The sequence below is a fragment of the Schistocerca cancellata genome, chromosome 7 (genome assembly GCF_023864275.1).
Source record: "Schistocerca cancellata isolate TAMUIC-IGC-003103 chromosome 7, iqSchCanc2.1, whole genome shotgun sequence".
Classification (NCBI taxonomy): Eukaryota; Metazoa; Arthropoda; class Insecta; order Orthoptera; family Acrididae; genus Schistocerca; species Schistocerca cancellata.
Window position 1 is genome coordinate 236,804,152 of NC_064632.1, and position 23,199 is coordinate 236,827,350.

General features: G+C 39.9%; 1 protein-coding gene across 1 annotated transcript in view; it reads right to left on the reverse strand.

Annotated features, from left to right (window-relative positions):
* Positions 1-704: 704 nt before the first annotated feature.
* The window catches only part of LOC126091887 (eyes absent homolog 2), a 43,854-nt gene continuing 21,359 nt past the window's right edge, over positions 705-23,199 (reverse strand). Inside the window, exons 6-12 of the mRNA XM_049907182.1 lie at positions 21,718-21,980; positions 21,490-21,579; positions 17,698-17,917; positions 13,574-13,688; positions 9,654-9,775; positions 9,449-9,549; positions 705-2,303 (exon numbers count right to left, since the gene is read on the reverse strand). Of these exons, the coding sequence (XP_049763139.1) occupies positions 2,223-2,303; positions 9,449-9,549; positions 9,654-9,775; positions 13,574-13,688; positions 17,698-17,917; positions 21,490-21,579; positions 21,718-21,980 (992 nt within the window). The 3' untranslated portion in view covers positions 705-2,222. The remainder of the gene's footprint in view (positions 2,304-9,448; positions 9,550-9,653; positions 9,776-13,573; positions 13,689-17,697; positions 17,918-21,489; positions 21,580-21,717; positions 21,981-23,199) is intronic.

The following is a 23,199-nucleotide window of genomic DNA, read 5'->3' on the forward strand; positions in this document are numbered from 1 at the left end:
GGCTGCATTCTTCTTTGATAATTACAGGTTTTTGCTCCAAAGTAAGACATCAAGCAGAAAATCTTTTGTGGAAACTGGCACTAAATGACAGATGACAAACAAACCATAAAATATCAGTTTATAAGATAACTGGCTTTTGGAGATTAGTAAAAGTTTCATATATTTCCGTAAGAGCAGTGTGAAATGTTTGCTAAGACAACTGAAAACAGTGTAGTCAACTTATCATTAATTTTTTAAGTTTCATACAGTACTTTTTCTCCTTTCCACATACTGTTATTATTGTAATCTTTTGTTTGTCTAACAATGTTGATATGGTTTGTATTAAAATCATATTAAAGCCAGAAAGTAGATTTGCATAATAACAAGGCAAAAAATAAAGCAATGTTTTAAATTTTGTTCATGAAAAATGGTTTCTTCATATACAATTAGAACATACATTAAGTAAGTTTGTACATTTGAGATATATGAGCTGTATCTGTCTGAGAAGTATTGAAATGCATCCAAAAATTGAATTAAAACAGTACATGGAGACAGGACAAAGAACGAAATGAAAAATATAATGTAGTTTGACTTCAAACAATTGGTGGGAAAAGAAAATCATTCCCATTTAGACAACAACAACAAAGGGTGTCATGCCAAAACAGTTAAATGACAGGCTGATCAGCTGGATGATCTTCCACCATATACTCATATGTTCATCTATATTTTCAGCATGCTAAGCACCTCATCCTCTACCAATGAAACTCTTTTGTACCACTGTTAGTTTATTTAGACAGCAATTGCTGTCAACTAGATGACTGATGTATATTTGAAAATAAAAGAACAGTCATATCCTACAAGTAGTTCTCTAATACCACAAAAGACAGTGAAGTTATCATTGTTACATAAAATGACTTACTTCATTTGTAAAACTTGCAGATCCCATAGCAGATATATATTTAAAAGTAACATGGTTTCCTTTTTTTAAAAGTTGGCATATTGCTCAAAAATATTACTGGTGAGTATTCTCACAGCTCACACTGTTAGCAAGGAGAATAACCATTATGGCATGTAACACGTGTTTAAATCATGGTGAATATTCAAGATTGCATTATCAATAAAGGAAAAAAATTAAGTTATATGGATATAATTACAGAAATACCTTTCAAAGATTTCATTATGAGCCAAATCAATTATTGTTACACCCAATTTTTTTCTGAAATATGCAACCTATTGAACTAAAATATTTAGTCTGCATCATGTAGTCACACAAAACAATTTTGAAGAGTCACACAGATTCTCATGACTTCGGTTGGGGAAGAAAATGCAATTTATAGAAAAGCAAGAGTGTCAACTGACTGTATATGACTTTTACATTTTTGTTCACCTTCTTTTTGTATTTTTCATAATTATTCATTCATACTCATGGTTATTCTTCTACAGCCTTTTCCAACTTCTTCTTGAAGAGTAGATTTCTGCTGCCTTACTTTTTCCCTCTTACACTCATGCTACTACAACAGTTTCTAAAACACAATTCTTAAATATCTACTTAGACTTCCATAATGGTAAGGTCACCCATGTACATATCAACTTCACACTGAAGGTGGATCTTGATCAATTTTGGTGTACTTTTCAGTGCTAGTTGTGGCAGCTTTCTGCATTAGTCAATAATTTTGGAGTATTTGTGCTCTGTTTCATTCCAAGAGTTGATTTTTGTTTTATGGGGAAAGTAATTTTACAGAACCAGTACACCAAGTTTATAATTTAATTTACAAGTTTTGCTCTTTGAGATCTATGGTCAGGAAAATTACACCAGAAAAAAGAAAGAACTCAATATATGTTTTAAGTTCTAGCATACCGCGCCCCGTACACTAATGTATGTACATAATTTGTCTTCATATATAGGTCACATTTCAATATATTCAATTTTTCTCTGAAAATTATTTGCACAGTACAACTTAATTATCAATACAATCTTTACAATAACATTACTTTGTTATTAATAATAAAAAAACTATTTTATACAAAAGTAATAATCGTGACTATTGCGGCATCTTTTTACTATTTATGCATAATTATGAGACTGTATCATTAAGCTCATAAATTTTAAATAAAAAACAATTTAAACAAATTCATATACAGTTTCAATGTTTGTTTTAAAATTCAAGTTCCATAGTTACTAGCCTTTAATGGCTGTAATAAGTTCAATCACAGAAATGTATCAATATTAACACTGACACACATCATAAGAAGCCCATGTCCAAAGCATTGTACAGTGCTGCTGTGTCACTGTGACTCGTGATGCGCCAGAATGGGAAGTTCAACTGAAAAGAAGCATGCATTAGTAAGGGGAAAAACATTTAATTTCACAAGTACACCAAATGAAGATAAGATAAGATTTTTGGATTATAACCAAGTTGGCAGTTTCATTTTTGTACACAGTATTGTGATTTCAATTGATGGCCTAAAGAAGAGATTAGGTTAGTTTGAAATCTAACAACATGTATTCAATAAATGATACATAGAAAACCTCAAGATATAAGTGACTTTATTAGATTGTACCATCGAAGTATAAAAAGCTGGGCTCCTTTGTTGTGACTCGCCGATTATTCAAAGTGCCGCCGCGCAATTACGCACGTCCTCTACGTGCGGTGCTGTCTGCCAGCCATGCAGCAGCTGCGCCACATAAGCGGCCAGCCGAGCAGCGGCTGCTAGACTGAGACTCAGTGTTTAATCGAATGCCAACTTGTACACAGGTCCACTTACTCAGTGACTTATATGTGTTGTTGTGTTGTCCGAAATATGTGTTAAATTTGAAGATTTAACAATTGGCGATGAGGATGGGACTTTTCCTTTTCACCGTTGACTCCCAGGGTTCCATGGCTATTGTTGAGCAGCTCTTGCAAAATCTCCTTGAACAGCAAACGCTTCTAACAGCGGCGACTCGCGATTTCATCGCGGCATCAAATGCGGGGCATTTCTCATCGTTGGCTGTACCTCCTTTTCCACCTTACGACGAGACGGCGGAAGACTGGTCTGATTATGAAAAACGTCTTCGACAGCACTTCTTGGCATTTCATGTCACGGACGAGCAGCCATGTAAGTCTCTGTTCCTTTCCTGGATTTCACCTCAAATGTATCGGTTGTTGTTGCAATTGGCTCCTTTGAAGGATCCTGCGTCTTTGATCTTTGCTGAAATGTGCTCCCTTCTGTCTGTCTATTTTCAAAAGCAAACGCATGTGGTAGCCTCTCGTGTTGTCTTTTATCATTGTCAAAAACAACCAAATCAGTCCTATCGCGCTTGGGATGCTGAACTTCACGGCCTCAGTCGAAAGTGTCAATTTGTTACCGACGTTCACAAAGAATCCTATGCTGATTCCATGGTACAGGATGCTATTATCCGGTCGGCGCCCGACAAAGAAGTTCGGCAACGTGCCCTTCAGTTGGCGAATCCGACTCTAGATGAAGTTCTCTCCATTGCGCAGTCTTTTGAAATTTCTCGCACCGCTGGGGCGCAAATAGAAGCGTGGGGTGACGTCAGGGAAATACAACCTTTGTGCGCTGTTGATGACGCGTGCGGCACGTCCCCGCTGGCCGACGTGGCTGCAGTACGCTCCCACACGCAGCCTCGGCCTAGCCGTAAACAACCCACTACGAAACTGCAGCAAAATCCCCGGCAACTTCCTTCATGTCCGCGGTGTTTTACGAAACATTCACGCGAGGGTTGTCCCCAACGTTGGGCTGTGTGTCACAATTGCAAAAAGAAAGGTCATGTGTCTTCTATTTGTAAATCCAACCGCATACATGATGCTCATGAACATGACGCTGATTCTGATTCTGTGTTGTCTGTCAATTGCACTTCTTCCCTTTCAGGGAAGTTATTCCTCACTGTCCAAATCCTTGGTCGAGGTGTTCACATGCAAGTGGATACCGGTTCTGCTGCCACTATAATTAATTCTCAGACGTATCTTCAGCTGGGTTCTCCACTCCTGTCCCCTGTCACTCGGCAATTACGGACGTACAATAAACAGAAGATTTCTCTCTTGGGACAGTTTAATGCTGAGGTATCTTACAAATCCGTCGTTGGCACTGTTACCATATTTGTTGTCGACCAGAGCAACGCAGAAAATCTTTTTGGTTTTGATGCCTTTCGCGTTTTTGGGTTCTCCATAGATGACTCTGTCAATATTGTCTCTGACGCTATTCCTTATGCTCAACTGGATTCCTTGTCGACAACATTTTCGTCCCTTTTTTCTCCTGGGTTAGGCCATGCAAACGACTTTGAAGCTCATATCACGCTCAAACCCACTGCTCGGCCTAAGTTTTTTCGGGCTTGGCCCATTCCTGTTGCCCTTCGTGATCGGGTAAAACGGGAGTTGGATCGTGTCACTGCTTCTGGGGTCTTGCTTCCTGTCACTTCCAGTGAGTGATCCTCTCCTGTCGTCGTAATTGCTAAGCCCAATGGTGATATTCGTCTCTGTGGCGATTTCAAAGCCACTGTAAATGCTCAATGCCTCATCGACACTTACCCTATGCCTCGTCCTGAAGAACTGTTCACTAAACTTGCTGGAGGACAGTATTTTTCTAAAATTGACCTGTCGGAAGCTTATCATCAACTTCCTCTCGACGCTGCTTCCCGGCAGTTTCTGGTCCTTAACACGCCTTTCGGCCTCTATCAATATCAATGCTTGCCATTCGGGGTTGCTAGCGCCCCTACTCTCTTTCAGCGATTCTTGGAACAATTATTGCTCCCTGTCCCGGGGTGTATCAATTACATGGACGACATTGTTGTCACTGGTTCCACCACTGAAGAACATCTTCAAAATCTCCGCACGCTTTTTAATGTCTTACAGACTGCCGGTCTTAAGTGTAATCTTCAGAAATCACAATTTTTTCAGGCATCTATCACGTACTTGGGGTTTCAACTCTCTCGGGATGGTATTCGTCCGCTTCAACACACTGTTGCTACGATCGATGCCCTTCCTCGCCCTACATCTGTTAAGGAACTGCAGGCTTTCTTGGGGAAAATAGCATACTATCACAAGTTTTTACAGTCTGCGGCGTCGGTGGCTCAGCCGTTGCATCGCCTGTTGCATAAAAACGTGCCTTTTCACTGGTCCGCGTCATGTGACGCGGCTTTCCGGAAATTAAAGACTATGCTGAAACAGGCCCCGTGCCTGGCTACTTATCGACCTGGCCAACATCTTGTTCTTGCCACAGACGCCTCTCAATACGGTGTCGGTGCAGTCCTAGCACACCGTTTTTCTGACGGTTCGGAACAACCCATCGCTTATGCCTCCAAAATGCTCACGGATGCCCAACAGAAGTATTCTCAAATTGAGAAAGAAGCTTTGGCCATCATTTATGCTCTTCATAAGTTTGGTGTTTTTCTCTATGGCTCAAAATTTCATCTTGTTAGGGATCACAAACCGCTTGTTTCCTTGTTTCATCCATCAATGTCACTTCCAGACAAGGCTGCACACCGCCTCCAGCGTTGGGCTCTTTACTTGTCCCGTTTCAATTATGAGATTCATTTCCAGCCAACGGCTCAACATGCGAATGCTGATGCTTTGTCTTGCCTTCCCATGGGTCCTGATCAGGCATTCGATAGGGATGAACTTTTGTGTTTCCACCTGGATGTTGCCGAGCAGCGGGTTGTGGACGGGTTCCCCATCACTGGGGACAGGCTGGCGGCTGCTACGGGTTCTGACCCTACCCTCTTCCGGGTTTTACGCTGTATTCAGAAGGGTTGGCCAGATCGCCCGTCCGCTAAGACTTCTGATCCGTTGCGGAACTACTACATTTTGCGCTACCGCCTCACGGCTAGGGATGGTGTTATCCTCCTCTCCACTGACAATGCTTCGCCGCGTGTTGTGGTACCTGCGTCTTTGCGTGCTTCGGTCTTGCGCCTCCTTCACCAGGGGCACTGGGGTGTGTCTCACACAAAATCTCTGGCGTGCCGTCATGTGTACTGGCCTGGCATCGACTCTGAAATCGCACACATGGTCGCTGCCTGCGGCCCTTGTGCATCACAGGCCGCTGCCCCGTAGTCATCTTTGTCACTGTGGCCTTTACCTGAGAAGCCCTGGGAGCGCATTCATGCTGACTTTGCGGGACCCTTTTTAGGTACTTATTGGCTCCTCGTAATTGACGCCTATTCTAACTTTCCTTTCATTGTCCGTTGCACGTCACCTACCACCGCGGCAAACACCAGTGCTCTCGCCCGCATTTTTTCTTTGGAAGGCCTCCCCTCTACTCTTGTTACTGATAATGGTCCGCAATTTGCCTCTTCCGACTTTGTGGATTTTTGTGCTCGTCACGGCGTTACTCATGTCACGGCCCCACCGTTCCATCCAGAATCCAACGGTGAGGCTGAACGACTGGTCCGCACATTTAAGGCTCAGATGCGGAAACTTCTGACTTCTTCTGCTGCTGATGACGCGCTTCTCCAGTTCCTGGCGTCTTACCGTTTCACCCCCATGGGTGATCACAGCCCGGCTGAGCTCTTACATGGCCAACAGCCCCACACGCTACTTCATCTTCTGCGGCCTCCCACCTCACGGGCACGGGTGCCTTCACTTGGCTGGTTCACCGCCGGCGACCTCGTCTGGGTACGGGGATATGGCAGGTGGCCAAAATGGAGCCCGTGCCACATCTTACGACACCGTGGCAGACACCTGTATGAAATCCAGATGGACACAGGTGTTGCAGTGCGTCATTCGGACCAGCTTCGGCCTCGGGTGCCAGCAACGCCTGTTCCGAATGCCGCCACACCACCTTTGGCTCTACCTGATGCTCGGGATCTTGGCATCTCTCAATACTCACAACACAGCCCTCTCACCGTCATAGCGATGCCAGCACCAGAACGGACGCCACCAGGAGACGTGCCCATGCAGGAACCGGAGGACCATCCTCTGTCAGAGTACATCTACTCGCCTCCTCCTCCAACGGATGCCAACACATCGCCCATGTCTCCTGTCATATCAACTGGACTTGCCGCAATGGGCAGATTGGTGCAGGGGGCCCCAGCAGATTCGACCCCTATGTCTCCTGTCATCTCGACCCGTTATCATCGGGGACACTTCCGTCCGTATGGGAAGCCTCCTCCTCGAGACTTTACGGCGAGTCAAACAACGCCTATGGACGTTAGCCATCTCCAGGACACCTCCATCAAGACCACTGCAACAATTTCAAAGGGGAGAAAAGTGTTGTGACTCGCCGATTATTCAAAGTGCCGCCGTGCAATTATGCACGTCCTCTACGTGCGGCGCTGTCTGCCAGCCATGCAGCAGCTGCGCCACCTAAGCGGCCAGCCGAGCAGCGGCCGCTAGACTGAGACTCAGTGTTTAATCGAATGCCGACTTGTACACAGGTCCACTTACTCAGTGACTTATATGTGTTGTTGTGTTGTCCGAAATATGTGTTAAATTTGAAGATTTAACATCATTAAAGAAGGAAACATAAATACATAATGAAACTTAAAAAGTATTGAAATGGAGATAGGTGAGAATTTTGAGAAAAGGCTTGGATGAATTGAACTTGTGAAATGAAGGGGTCAGATGGAGGCAATGGGTAATCAAACTGCAGTGAATGTAGTTTGACCAAAGAAATGTGAAACAACAAAGACTGAAGTAAACTGCAGAAGTAGGGAAACTTAATCACAGCAATCAGTCTGCAGTTTGATAATAGAAAATTATGATAATGATATGATCTGTAACTGCCTCAGACAACTGCAAAATAAAGGTGAGGTGGGACTAAGTGAACAGTAATTTAAATTTACTATTATACACAACTGACACCTTCTCTAAAAGAGAAAGCTATAATTAGTGACACATTTCTTTTCCATTTCCATCACTATACAGAATGCACCAGCCATCCCTTCATATGTGATTTTATGAAGAACAAATATTGCCTCCTCTTTTCAGACACCATGAGCATGTTTATGTGCATAAGGAAAGCAGAAATTGATAGTATCACTTTTAAATGAATACTGAAAATAGAGCATTCTCATAAAATGGTCACTAACTTAAATAACTGTAAAGAACACATACAGGAAGTGAAAAGGTACTGCATTAGAGGGATCTGGTTGCTGGAGGCCTAACTCTGAAACAGCTCAAATTTCAGGAACCAAGTCAAAGACAGTGTAGTGGAAAGAGCTTGAAAATAATGAGTTTCTATATTGTAGTGTAGTGGAAAGAGCTTGAGAATAATGGGGTTTGTATACTTTATAAGTCCTGTCCTTTTTTCCTTTTCTGTTATTCCCACATATTATCATGGCTGTGCCAAGATTGCATAATTTTTTTCCAAATACTGCTTTGTTTTATCATGTCAGGGGAAGAATCTATTAAAGTAAGCATGATGATGATTTTGGAAGACCACTGAGTCAAGATGAAACTACATCTTGCTGTGGTCCAGCAATGACATATGTTTTAGAAAAAGTGGATTTTATCTTTGAGTAAGTACAAGTAATTCAGTTAGATGACCGTCAAAGAGATTGGGTGCAGTGAAATGATCATCCATGATTTAACAGCATATGTTCATACCCCACTCTCTCTTAAATGCTGTCTGATGCATCCAATTTGGCAATTAAATGGCCCCATGTAAATACTGTTAAAAACATTATGCTGAATCCATTGACAAACACTATCCATATGTACGCATTTGCAGTCACATACTGTTATCATTCTAATTTGGTATGCGTCACCATTCTGTTCTGATGGGGCATGCTTTCCCTTTTATTCTGATTAAAAACTAAGGCTACAGGCACAAGACTTTAACTTGCCTATGGATATCCTGGAAACTTTCTCAGTACTGATGCATTCAGTGCAACTGAGGCTTGATGTGGACTAATGTGTTTCCAATTCATAATTACTCTTGGTCTGTGTATGCACCATTTGTTGTAATGTATGTATTATTCATACTCGCTATTATTCTATACATTTATACAGGTTTCCAAAATTCCTGCTCTCTTATAACAGGAAAATACATATCATTATATTATCTCAGGGTAGGGATAGTGGTTGGCAGAAATCTATGAAAAACTTCAGGTTAGATAAAATGAGAGTGGAAAAATAACAGCAGTCTGAACAACAGTAGCTTCCTTGTGTAATGTGTCTGTATGCAGACATATACCATCTTTACTACACCCTTTTAGATAGATAGAAATACTTTTCATTCCATAGATTCACAGTGAGGAGATCCTCAAGGATGTAGTACAACCGGTATTTGTAAGGTGGAGTTTTATTATGCTCTTTTCACCAGTATTAAATTATTTGTGTTACATAAAAAGACATAGCACTCTGATATAGGTCAGTAATATTTTCAGATAAATATAACAGTGGTAAATAATATTATCGCAGTGGAATTCTCCACTCAAAGTCTTTGTGTCAACATATTAGGTTTCTGCCTACGTTAAGTGGGTGCTAATCATATGTATATTGAAGAAAGATATACAACATTTCACAGTTACCTGTTTTGCTGCAGCTTCCTCATCTGTTCCATCACCAACTACAACATATGTACATTTTCTGCCATATCGGGAGACTATGCGCTCAAAGCAGCTCTCTTTGCCTAAAATAATGTTGAATTATATAAATAGCAATCAGATTCAGACAGGAGGGAAGTAAATACATCAGCCATAACATTTAACAACTATTTTATGAGTTTACTATTACCTATTTTTGTAGCTGAATAAATGTTCTCAATAGGAAAAATTCCACCCAGGCCGAAAAGCAGTACTTTAGCCAGTGCTGGCACGAGCTGCGTTGTCGTCACCAACACATTCACGCAGTTGGGCCTAGAAATTAAATTAAAAACAATGAACCACTGAATAAATACTCCACGGGTTATCTCACACAAAAACATGAAGGCCTCAGGACATAAAAATGTATGAGATGCTAACTATGACACCAAACACTTCTTGATTAACTCTTCGTTTCAAGGTTGTCATTTAGTTCTATTAACTAGCAGCAATTTACATTGTTTTGTATGGCATTTATGCAGTAGTTTTTTAATTATAAGAAAATTAGTTGACAAAAGTTAAGCTATCATTTGCAGATAAATGGTGTTCCTTACTAAGAGTCAGAAATAAATTGCATATTTGCTTAATGTTTACCAAAGGAGGAAAGAGATGTGAATAGTTAGTAACATGTAAGTTCTACCTAATAACACTACTATGATCACTGCAGAAGGCACATCTATGCAACATATCTCTTCCCTGAGTCACTACTTTAACACATATAGGTATTCTTTGCATACAGGGCAACCCAAAACTCACCGATAAAATTTCGAAAGTTATTCAGGGTTATTTTCTGAGTATTGGTATGATAACATGTCACAACAGTGCACAACTTTATATATATTTGCTCTCAGTCATGTAAGGCTGAGGGCACATGTAAGATATATGGAATATTTGTCATCAAAGCTTTTTGATTATCCTGCAGCCAATAATGGCATCCAGGCCAAAACTGTAAAATCAAAAAATTTAACAGTTGCAGGTGGTGTGGAATTATGTTGCAATGCATTAGAGTACACATATATATGTGCATATGTGCATCCTGCCCGCCCTCTGCCACTCCCCCCTCTTCCCCTGCCTCCCCCCCGCCAACACACACACACACACACACACACTGCTTTGTTATTTAACCACAGCCTTGTTGTTATTATTTTTAATTTTAACAGTGCTAAATCTGGGATGAAATAACATCAGTATTAGATTGATAGATTGCTACTAATTACATTGAGGAGGCACTGAATGGCAGACAGGTGCACTGAAAAACTGTTGTTATTTCACCTCCGATTTTCCATTGTTAAACTTGGAAATCATACATTTCCTTCAGTTGCCTATTTGCAGATCATGGCATCTATGACATTGTTGGGTTTATAGCCATTTAGACTGCACCACGTATCAAATCTCTGATATGGAACTATGCCTGACAGCCCCAGACCAAAGATTAAATTTAAGTATTCATCACAGTTCTTTCCTTTGTCTGTGTGTGTGTGTGTGTGTGTGTGTGTGTGTGTGTGTGAGAGAGAGAGAGAGAGAGAGAGAGAGAGAGAGAGAGAGAGAGAGAGAGGGAGAGAGAGAGAGAAAGATAGAGAGAGAGAGAAGCTGTTCACTTTCACACTAATGTGCTGCATAGTTGTCTCATTCAGAAACTGGATACCTCATTCATTTAATAAATTCATAACATGGTGTTTTCTTGCATGAAAATATGTCACAGGATACCAACACAGTTATGAGAAACCAGATTTTTTATCTAAATATTAGTACAGCATAGCTGTAAAAATAAAAAAAAAAGAGTTCTCACTGGCAAAACAGATGGTTGATTGTGTAAAAAATGAAAATCCAGTTCAGAAAACTTTGATTTTTATAGACAGGTGGGCTGGCCAGTATTTATAGTCAGGAGGAACAATTTCTTCTTACTGTCATAGAAACATGTAGAAACAGATAATAGTACTTTCAGTTTCTGGAAACCCAGGCTCATTCTTCACACATAACCTGGGTGCATTCTATTTAGCAAGATAGATGGCATCAGCTTCACAGGCACACTGAAGAAAGAATTCCTGTGTTAAAATCCACGAGTGTCAGCTGCCTCTTAGATATATGTGTTATTATCTGAAATTTCAGTTTGTCGAATTCCTTCCTTAATACATGAACTTACTGTGGTGTCACCTCATAAATTCAAAGCAATGTGAATTCATTCACTGCAAAGAAGGCATTAAGTGGTGTAACAACAACATTATCATATAGGAAAAGGCCTTACCACTATTGAACACTACTTTTCCCAATGCCCGACAGATTCCAAACCAACAGCCTCCTTCCTAGTCACTCCTCCTTTGAAGGCATTACCTACGAACAAACCCGGGGTACGGCTATAGGCACCCACATGGCACTATCCTATGCGAACTTATTCATGAGCCATCTAGAGGAATCCTTCCTAAACACCCAGAATCCTAAACCCTTCACCTGGTTCATATTCACTGATGACATCTTTGCAATTTGGATCGAGGCTGAGGACACCTATCCACATTCCTCCAGAACCTCAGCAACTTCTCCCCGATTTGCTTCACCTGGTCCTACTCAACCCAACAAGGCACCTTCCTAGGTGTTGATCTCCACCTCAAAGATGGCTACATCAGTATCTCCATCCATATCAAACCTGCTAACCACAAGCAATACCTCCACTTTGACAGTTGCCACCCATTCCATACCAAGAAGTCCCTTACATATAGCCTAGCTACCCATGGTCATCGCATCTGTAGTGATGAGAAGTCCCTCTCAAAACGTACTGAGGGTCTTCAAAAACCATAATTTTCCTCCCAACCTTGTACAAATACAAATCTCCTGTGTTTTATGTTTCCAGTCTCCCACCATCTCACAAATTTCAACTGTCCAGCCACAGAGAAGCACTCCCCTCATAACTCAATATCACCAAGGACTGGGACATCTGAATTACATTCTCTGCAGGGGTTTCACCTACCTATCATCATGCCCTGAAATGAGAAATGTCCTGTCCACTATCTTTCCCACCCCTCCCACAGTGGTATTCCTCTGTCCACCAAACCTATACAATATACTCATCCATCCCTACACAACCCTGCTCCCAACCTCTTACCTCATGGCTCATACCACTGTAATAGACCTAGATGCAAGATCTGTCCTATACATCGTCCCACCACCACCTACTCTTGTCCGGTCACAAAAATCACCTACCCCATCAAATGCAGGGCTATCTGTGAAACCAGTCGTGATCTACAAGCTAAGCTGCAACCACTGTGATGCATTCCATGTGGGCGTGACAACCAACAAGCTGTCTGTCCGCATGAATGGCCACCAACAAACTGTGGCCAAGAAACAAGTGGACATCCTGTTGTTGAGCACACTGCCAAACATGACATCCTCCATTTCAATGACTGTTTCACAGCCAGTGCCATATGGATCCTTGCCACCAATACCAGCTTTTCTGAATTGTGCAGGTGAGAACTTCCCCTGCAATATATCCTACATTCCCGTAACCCTGCTGGCCTCAACCTTCGTTAGTCATTGTCCTTTCCCATCCAGCCCCTTACCTGTTCCCATTCCAGCACTACACAGCCCTCATTCGTCCCTCACACCCAGTCTTTCTACTTCTCTCCTATCCCCTCCCCACCTACATTTCTGCTGCCCTTTGCCTAACCTCCCGACTGCACATAACTGCCATACTGTCTTTCCACCTCCTCCCTGTCCAATCCCCAGCAGAAGGTCACTGTCTGCTGCCCCTACCCTACCATCCCTCCCACTCCCCACCCCAGCCTTCTCCTTACTCCCACCCAGTTACCACTCCCATCATGCAGTGGTGCTGCTGCTCGCAGTGTGGCCTCAGTTGCCGAGACTGCAGCCATGTGAGTGTGAGTTGCATTTGCGTGAGTGTATATGTATGTGTTTGTCATCTAATTTTGATGAAGGCCTTACTGGCTGAAAGCTATACTTGTGACGGTCTTTTTGTTGTGCCTATCTGCGACTCAGCATCTCCGCTATATGATGAGTAGCAACTATCCTTTTCACAGTATAGGAATAGAATTAACCATTATAAGCTTAATTCTTGCTACTTACCGTGAATTAATTAACGTCAGACATTTGTTGGCTAATGTTAACCAGTTGTCTGTTATGGTTTCAATTTCTGCTCTAAGTTGCAACCATTGTTCACGCTTTGCTGGCCCGAGAAGACCTAAGGAAAAGAAATTCACATACATGAATATGGGAAAGAATAGTTGCAATTTTCAGTAAAGACATTAGAAAGTTTTGGGTAAATAATATCTCAAGTAATAATATGCCACTGCAAAGTAATAAATAATGGAATGTATAAAAGTAAGAGTTCATCATATAACTGAGGTGTTGAGTGGTCAACATGTGCATAAACAGGACTGGCAACATTGCTAAGCTTTTTGATGATGTCTTCCTTCAGACCTAAGTAGTAAAATAACTCTCAGCTCTGTGGTGAGTGGTAACTCTTACTCTTTCAATTTATTCAAGTAAGAATATAATATACGCAATGTCAGTGTGCATTCAACTTTGCAATTCATAAGAAAGGGTAACTGAAGTCACACAGACTGCATTATGGAAATACAGGGACCATCTTGTAATTTTTTATTATTATTATATATTTCACTGTTAGATTACACAAGTGATGTCATTATCGATTTCAACTTATTACCAAGTTAGCATTAGATGATCCATTTAAGTAAATACTAGCAAACTAAATCACAAATCCAGTTAGCTTCTATGTACAAAACCATATATACACTAGACTCTCACTAATCCAGCCATTCCTGGCACATATGGGTGCTGGATTAGCAGAAGTGCCAGATTATTGAGTGTCTGAAATTTATGTTATTCATTTACTCTGTTTTTTATTTATTTTGAAAGCATAGGGGATATAGTGTACTGTACTTTATTAAACTGAGGCGTACAATTTTAAAACACAGAGGATATACTTTATTAATTCCAAAAATACATTAATTTTCAAAGAAAACTTAATCCTTGACTGTATACTGTACATAATTATACAGTAGTATCACTCACTATGAAACATGTTCCTAATTTTTAACTGTCACAATGATGATACATGATGGTGACATGCTTTATTAAGCAACCACTTTACAAGCATTACATTGGTACTGCATGTATCTGGTTGTTGCATAATGTACTCGAGGAAGACTTTGGCACCTTCAGCACAAGCAGTGTAAGAAATCTTCATTCTTTCTCCTCCTGTGTGCTCTTCTTCATCACTTTTATCATTACTTTCTTGCATGCTTTTGATTATTTCTTCATCTGTTAAAGTTTGGTCCATATCACAATTTTCCCCATTCAGCTGTTTAGTAACATCTTCATTATCAATTTTGTCTCCTCCGGAAGGTTGTGGAACATGTCAGTGTACAAAGTAATTGATAATTCAGAATTGACTGGCTTATCGCTGTCACTCTCTACTGGATCCAACTCGGCATCAATGGATGGCCACAACTTGCTCCAGCTCTTCATTATGGTAGCACTCTCCACTTTATCCCATGCTTTGGCTGCTTGGAAAACATCATGTCTGCTAATTTCTTTCCATGCCTTCAGCATAGTCTCGATAGAGTCGTTTTCACTTTCATTCAGCAAGGAGACGAGAAGTGAATGTCGATAATGACGTTTAATTGATTCCAAAATTTCCTGGTCCATAGGCTGAATTAGGGCTGTCACATTGAGTGGGAGAAAGCGTGCTTGTACATGTATACCACTGGACTTTAGAGAAATGTCCGAAGGATGACTGGGAGCATTGTCAATTATAAGGATAGCTTTCAGCGGAAGCTTTTTCTTCTTTAGCTCTTTTCTCACTGCTGGTACAAATGTTTCATGGAACCACCAAGAGAATATTTGACAAATATTCTCTTGGTGGTTCCATGAACCACCATCCACGTTTTCTCCTCAGCACAATACTGCACTGGTGGAGTATTTATGTCACCGTGTTGAAAACAACATGGATTTCGGAATTTTACAGTCACCATAAGCGGTAGTTTATGACTCCCATTTGCATTACGACATGCCATTAATATTATGTGCTGTTTCTGATGCTTGTAACCATGAGCTTCCTTCTCATTCTTGGCAGCTTATTATTTTTTTTTTTTTTGAAGGAAGCATCTTGTAAAACAGTCCTGTTTCATCAGCATTATACAAGGCATCAGCAATTAAATCTTCTCCCTCTATTATCTTCCGTATCTTGCTTACAAACTCATCAGCATCCCTATCGTTAGCTGAGCGACTTTCCCTGGTGACTGTCAGCTGCTGAATGCCATGTTGTTTTTTCCAGTTTGATAGCCAACCTTCTCTCGTTGCAAACAAGTTACTACTGCCAAGTTGTTTGTTAAATGCAGCTGCTTTTTCCTTTTTAATCAGGCCACTGACTGGAATTCCTTTACTGCATTGTTGTATGAACCATCTATAAACAGGTCCAGTTCTTCATTCTCACTCTTTCACATAATCTTCCATTTTCCCAACTCATTATCCATTTGTGTTGAGTACTGTTGAATAACATCATCTTTCTTTTTGATGTCATAAATAGTTGCTCGTCCAACAATGAACTCAACAGCAATGGCTTTCTGCAAAAAACCTCAATTTAACTTATCTAAAATACCGAGTTTCTGCTTGAGGTCTAGTGTAATGTGTTTCCTTTTAGAAGACACAATTCTGAACTGTAAAGAAAGCTACAATTTTAAATACAGTATATAAAGCATTGTTTAACTAAGCATTGTTGCACACAATAATTCATTGTGCACATGTTTTTGGATGTGCACCGAATTACTGTGAGGCCGAACTACTGAGGGCCAGATTAGCATGAGTATAGTGTACTTGAATATGTTACAAAGTAACCTGTCAATTGAAGAGACCTGGAATGATGCCTCTACAGATCTCTTCAATCACAGTTGTTTTATCACAATTACTTTGTAATGGTAATCTTTGACATTTGGCAAGATCAGTCTGGACAAACACAATATCGGAAGTAAATGCAACTATCCAGCAACATGGTGATGTGTTCTCTAAGATTTGGGCAATATCAAAACAGAGTGTCTCTACTAAAGTGTCGTGTATTTGCTGTGATTTGACCAGATTATTCATAAACACTAGTTGCTAACAACATAAAATATATAATAGTGGTGCTTCTGTACATGTCTCAGAGATTTATATTTTTGGTTGATGGACTGCGTCCATTCTTATTCCTAGAAAGTTATGTTGATCATGAAAATATGAAAGAAATTGCTGCCGCATGGGATTAGCCGAGCAGTCTAAGGCGCTGCAGTCATGGACTGTGTGGCTAATCCGGGCGGAGGTTCGAATCTTCCCTCGGGCATGGGTGTGTGTGTTTGTCCTTAGGATAATTTAGGTTAAGTAGTGTGTAAGCTAAGGGACTGATGACCTTAGCAGTTAAGTCCCATAAGATTTCACACACATTTGAACTTTTGAAAGTAATTTCTGGATATCATTTGTACCAAATTTCTGAAATTTACATACTCTCAATTTGATGGAATAGCTTGAAAATATTTGCTCACAGGCCAATGAAAGCCCATACTTTACACTCGTTAAGATTCTGGATAATATCACTCAACTTCCCCAGCCATAGTGCTCACTAAGTATGAATTACACTGAACTTCTTGCTAAAAAACTGATACAGGTGATATAGCTCTCAGTGAATACTGCAGTAAATAAAGTTCTGGCAGTATGTAAATACTTAAAGAGCAAAGAAGACCCATCACCGAACAGCAGAAGTGTTGAGTCATCAAAACACACACACACACACACACACACACACACACACACACACAAAGAGAGAGAAGAGAGAGAGAGAGAGAGAGAGGGGGGGGGGGGGGGAGAAAGGGGGAGACGGAGAGGAAGTGTGTGTGTGTGTGTGTGTGTGTGTGTGTGTGTGTGTGTGTGTGGGGCACATGTGCATACTCTGGCTTATTTTTTTGGCATTTTTTTTTTGTTTTGTTTCTGTCAATGAATCAATGGTTCTGCTATTCAGTGAGTGGTCTGTTTTCTTCATAAGGTAATTTACATTCTCACTAAACACTGATGTTTAAGAAATGAAATTTTGGAACACCATATTTATCACAATCCCCTCACATTTCCAGCCATTTTGGTAACAGCTTCTTAACAATGATAAAATAAATCTAACAAAATACAATATACAAACATACACTCACCTCCAACACTATTGCGATAATTGTTGTACATATCTTTAATCTTTCGATAACGGAATGCTAGCTTACGCATCCAGTCAACACCACCTCGAACACCTGTAGCTAAGCACAGATTGCCGTTGCTGGCTGCTGCATGGAAACCATCAGTTCCAAAGTTGTAAGTGCTAAGATCCTGCCCATTATCATCTGAAGAGACATCATCTATGTGCACCTGATCACAATCCTGCAACATGAATGAAAAGTAATCAACATGGGTTTAAGACATTAAGGTTTTCATTATTTTAGATAATGGTAATAACTTGGGTAAACTATTTGCACTTTAATACATTTCCATGAAGAAATAATTTTTTATGTTTAAATTAATCATGACAGTTTATTTTTCATTCATCATTTTAGCTAGTGAAGGAATTAGGTGAGTCCCTCATTCTTTTTAATTTGTCAGCTAGAGACTTATTTTATCAGTCCACCTCATTTTCTCTGCTCTGTATGAGGATTTTCTCAGTACAAAATCCTGCAAACACAATTTTTAGTTACAGATGCTTGTTTACTTCTTCTAGATCCATACCTCTTGTAAAGTGTGAGTTTTTTTATCATTTCTACTCAGGTGTATAATGTGACATCTGAGCACAATCCAAGCACTCATCTCCAGCAGTGTGGAAAACATGAAAAAATTCAGCTTCACAGTTGGTATTTTCATCTGTCTCTATGACCTATTAATTGAGTTATGCTCAACATTTTCCACATCAGTTAATAACAATGTATTTGTACTCTTAGCTGCAGCTTAGTCATTGTATGATGCTAATGTACAATGTACATAGTTAATGTACAATGTTTTTATTAACTAGTGCAAGGTCAGAATTCATCTGTCTTGCTTTCTTTTTTTGTATTTATTTATCTACTTTGTATTCCAGCGATCCATCTTCGGAATATATCAAGGGATATGAAATGTGCCTGTCAAGTTTGTTTTGGTTATATTCTATGATATTATGTAATAGTTCTAAAAATTTCATATTAAGGTATCTACAACTTAGGTTCTATTACAGAAAAATAAAGTATATAATTATGTTTAGATCAATTTTTAAATATACATGCACAAATGTGTGTGAATGTACCTGAGTGCTATGCATATTCACTTACATGAAATTAAACGTTCAATTTATTGCTTGATTCTAACAATAATGTTGATACTCTGATATGTATTTTGAAATATTTGCTTTGTGACATTGATATTTGTTGGACAGAAGTTTTGTTTATTAATGTAACTGCTGTGTCCTTGACACAAGTGGTACACAGCATTAGACTTCAGACGGTGACACAGTCCACGCAATCATCTCAGTGTGGTGCCACTCATAGTATGGTCAGTTGTTCCCTAGATGGCACACATACTGGGAATGTTATGTTGATAATCGTTATTTCGGATCCATATAATCACAAATGAATAAATCAAATTTTTCGTGCCATATTCATTTCACCTTTATTATTTGCAAGGCATCTTCAGTGGCAAATTTCAGAGATGTTGCTCTACCTGGGTTCTTTTTCCTGTTTTACAGCTGTTCTTCTGCTTTTTGCCATATGAACTTCTGTTTTCACAGAGCTAAGAAATGATAGTTTGTTTACTTGATGTTATATCGAAGTTCATTTGCTTACTTGATGTTATATCAATGTTCATTTCCTAGTGCTGTGAAAACAAAATTTGGTAGGGCAGAACCAGAAGAAGAGCAGCTATAAAGCAGGGCTGGCCACGGTGACCGAGCGGTTCTAGGTGCTTCAGTCTGGTACCGCGCAATTGCTACGGTCGCAGATTCGAATCCTGCCTTGGGCATGAATGTGTGTGATGTCCTTAAGTTAGTTAGGTTTAAGTAGTTCTAGGGGACTGATGACCACAGATGTTAAGTCCCATAGTGCTCAGAGCCATTTGAACTATTTTTGTAAAGCAGGAAAAACAACACATGTAGTCCAGAATCTATGAAACATTCTACTTAAGATGCCTTGCAAATGATGTGTGACAAGAAAAATTTGAGTTATTCAGTTGTGATTAGACAGATCCAAAGTACCAATTATCAACACAATATTACATTCAGCTGAGGATGACAGGACAACAAATAGTTAGCAATGATACCAGTAACTACTTTATGCTTCTGCCACAAGACATTCAGTCCATTTATCCACCAAAAGTTATGTATGCCTCTACACTGTGAGCTGCAACCTGAGACTATCTGATGCAGCTGCCAAATAAATTGCTGTTGCACATTCATATGTTGACACCAAGGCAACACCCAGCCAGTCGCCTGCAGTTCCAGTTGTCTTTGGTTGCCTACAGTGGTTTGATAGCTCTCATCTACAGCCATAAGTTGCCGATCAGTTCTAATCATCAGATGATTAACTCCGAGTGTTGAAGATTAATCAAAGTGATATTCGAAGGGATTATCATATGGAAGACTGAACTTATGAACTCTCTCATAGCAGTCCAAACTGAACTTCAATAAATTAGTTAGGCTTCATCTTCTGTGTTAGGTTAGATTAGATTCAGGACTTTTGCATGAGTACCACACCTTCTCAACAAAGCAAAAGCTGAGTACATTCTACATACATTGTTTTAATAAATGATTGTTATTGTTTCTCATGTGTTGCCACAAGAAATCTGTTTTAGAGAATTGCCCTATGGCATGAACGTTGTAAGCATGCAAGTAAGCCACTTTCCTATGGCCATGGAACTCAGTAGCTGGGGGTTCGCTGCCTACTACCTTTACATTGAACATCTACTTTATTGGTGAATACAACAGTAAATGACTGACTTAGTCTACAGATACAGATTAGAAGAAACTGGACTTATTTACTCTGATACCATTAATATGAAATTTATGTTTACACAATTTGACTATAAACACTTTCTGGTTTGGTAGTATTTTTATTATTATTTTATTCAAATAGAGACTTTTAATAAAATATTGAGGATTATGAGTACTAAATCTAGGTTCTAAAGGAAGGAGAGAGATCTGATTCCAGTAACTGATGCCTTGTTATCATTCTGCAGTTGTAAGGAACATGAAATGCAGTAACTGATAGTCATAAGCACCAAAGCCAGTCTTGTGCTTCAGAAATATGTGTGTATCTTTTATGCAAGTCTTAGTGTCAAAGAGTGATGGAATTGTCTATGGCAGTGATGACTCATAGCAACATCAGAGGCGGACATCTGATTTCCAAGTTTCCCATCATCCTCAGCACACCTGTAACATTTACACTTTCCATTCCACCTTGTATCACTGAATGGTTAATTTATGGTATTTCACTAATGTCATTGGTGATTTACTGATCATGTTACATTTAAATTTCATGGTGAATTTCTCTGCTTATAAACCTTACAGTGCTTGAATTTGCAAACCTTACAACATTTCACACATGATAGCATTGTTTTTTTTTTTTTTTCAAATTTTATTCGTAATTTGTAAGGGCCCATGAGATCATTTGCACCAAAACTATTACATAATGGAATGATTATCTGCTTAATTAAAAGAAAGTGCAACAAAAATGTAAAATTAAAAACAAAACACTTAGAAAAATACAATAGATTTACCATATTTTATACAACAAATAATAATTGCTTGCATATAATTTTAGAAAGTGATCAGTATTAATTGCTGAGCCATTTTCATATACTGTAAACAATAGTACAACTACATCTGTTCCATTATAAAGTGCCAATCATGATTGTCTTCAAACTTTCTTGGAATATAAACATTAAAAAAAGATTTAAATGGATTTGATTTACTGCTAAGATGAGTTAGTATACTTTACCTCCACATCATTGAAGAAAAAATGTGTGTCTGCAAGATTGAACACCAGTTCCTCCATTCTGAATCCAAGCTGTGCAACTGTCTGAGCATCCTGTAACAGTAAGTTGTTCATTGTATTTTTGCATGTATACTATGCCTAATTTACAATGTTCAGGACTTGAATCAATTTCAGAACATAGTTCATTTGAGACTATCACTGGACATCTACATGCATTTATCAACAGCTTACCTTGCCATAACGGGAGGCATAAGTGCCAGTGAGAAGAGAGTGGAAAATAATTATGGTTTCATCAAGATCCCAGATGAATACTCTCTCTAAGCTGCTCTCTGGGTTGCTGGGGGAAGGGTTATTCTGTCTTCTCCCTCGACCTCTACTAGACCTAGAGGAACCTTCTCCTCCATTTCCTTCCCTGTTTCTCCGAGACCCATTTGAATCTGTTTTGAGGGGTGATGCTGGCCCATTTTCTGACAGATGGAAGCTGCCAGGACTCTCTGTAAGACATTAAAATATTACACATCACAACACATTTTCAAATGACATGTTACTACCTAATATGACAGACCTTTTGGCTCTAAGATAGGCACTAGGTTTATTGGAACATTACACCTCTTTGCCTAGCTTAAAATAAAAAAAAATCTTGCATGGGTCTTGTACATGTGCAGCCCATGGAATTACAGATGAAAGAATGTCATTAAACAGGAGGTTATCAGCATGTCAGTGCAACCTTCAACAGAAGGTTTCCTGTGAATATCTGAATGGTACCTCTGACAAGATCATGGCAATTTTGTCACCATTGTTATCCAGCCAAAGACAGTCTCTAATAGCTATGTTGTACCTGAGGTTTTAAACTATACTTATTCCCTTTCAGAATTCACATAGCGATATTATAGGCTAATTTTGTAGAGGAGTTGCAATCTGCAAGAGTCTTTCCAAAAATGTACAGGTTTCCCAACAATAACATCCATACATAAATTACATTATATATTTTTTTTGTAAATACAGCAAAGAAAGTTCTAGCAGAATTCAAATAGTTTAGGAGTAAAGGAGAACAGTCACCAAACAACGCAAGTGTCGAGTAGGTAACAGGCAAACACAAAAGAGAAAGAAAACTTCCTAGCCTTTGGAACAAATCCTTTGTCAGCACACACACACACACACACACACACACACACACACACACACACACACACACACACACACACACACACACACTCACTCTCTTGTGCCCTACATTGTGCCAGCTGGACACAAAATGTATATCTGGCATGACTCACAGGTTTGATTCCTGATAATGCCAGGGATTTTTCCATGGTGAGAGGACTGGAACAGGTTACACACATCCTTGAGATGCCAACTGAGGAGCTACTTAACCAAGTAGTAGCAGCATCAGTTCTGCTACCCCAACAACAGATGGAAAGCTGTGTGCTGACCCACACCTCTCACCCATGCCACATTTCGATGATGCCTTAGGCTGAGGATGAGATGTGGCCAGCTGAATATGACTGGCCCTTCTGCAGCCAAATTGGCAGTGTTCATCCTCCTTCTTTTATTGTGTGTTTTGAGCTGGCACAATATAAAGGCAAAGTTTTGTGTGTGTGTGTGTGTGTGTGTGTGTGTGTGGGCGCGCGTGCGCGCATGTGTGTGTGTGTATGTGTGTAATCTAGTTCAATTTATCAATATTATGAGAAGGAAAGTTGCCACTCACCATAT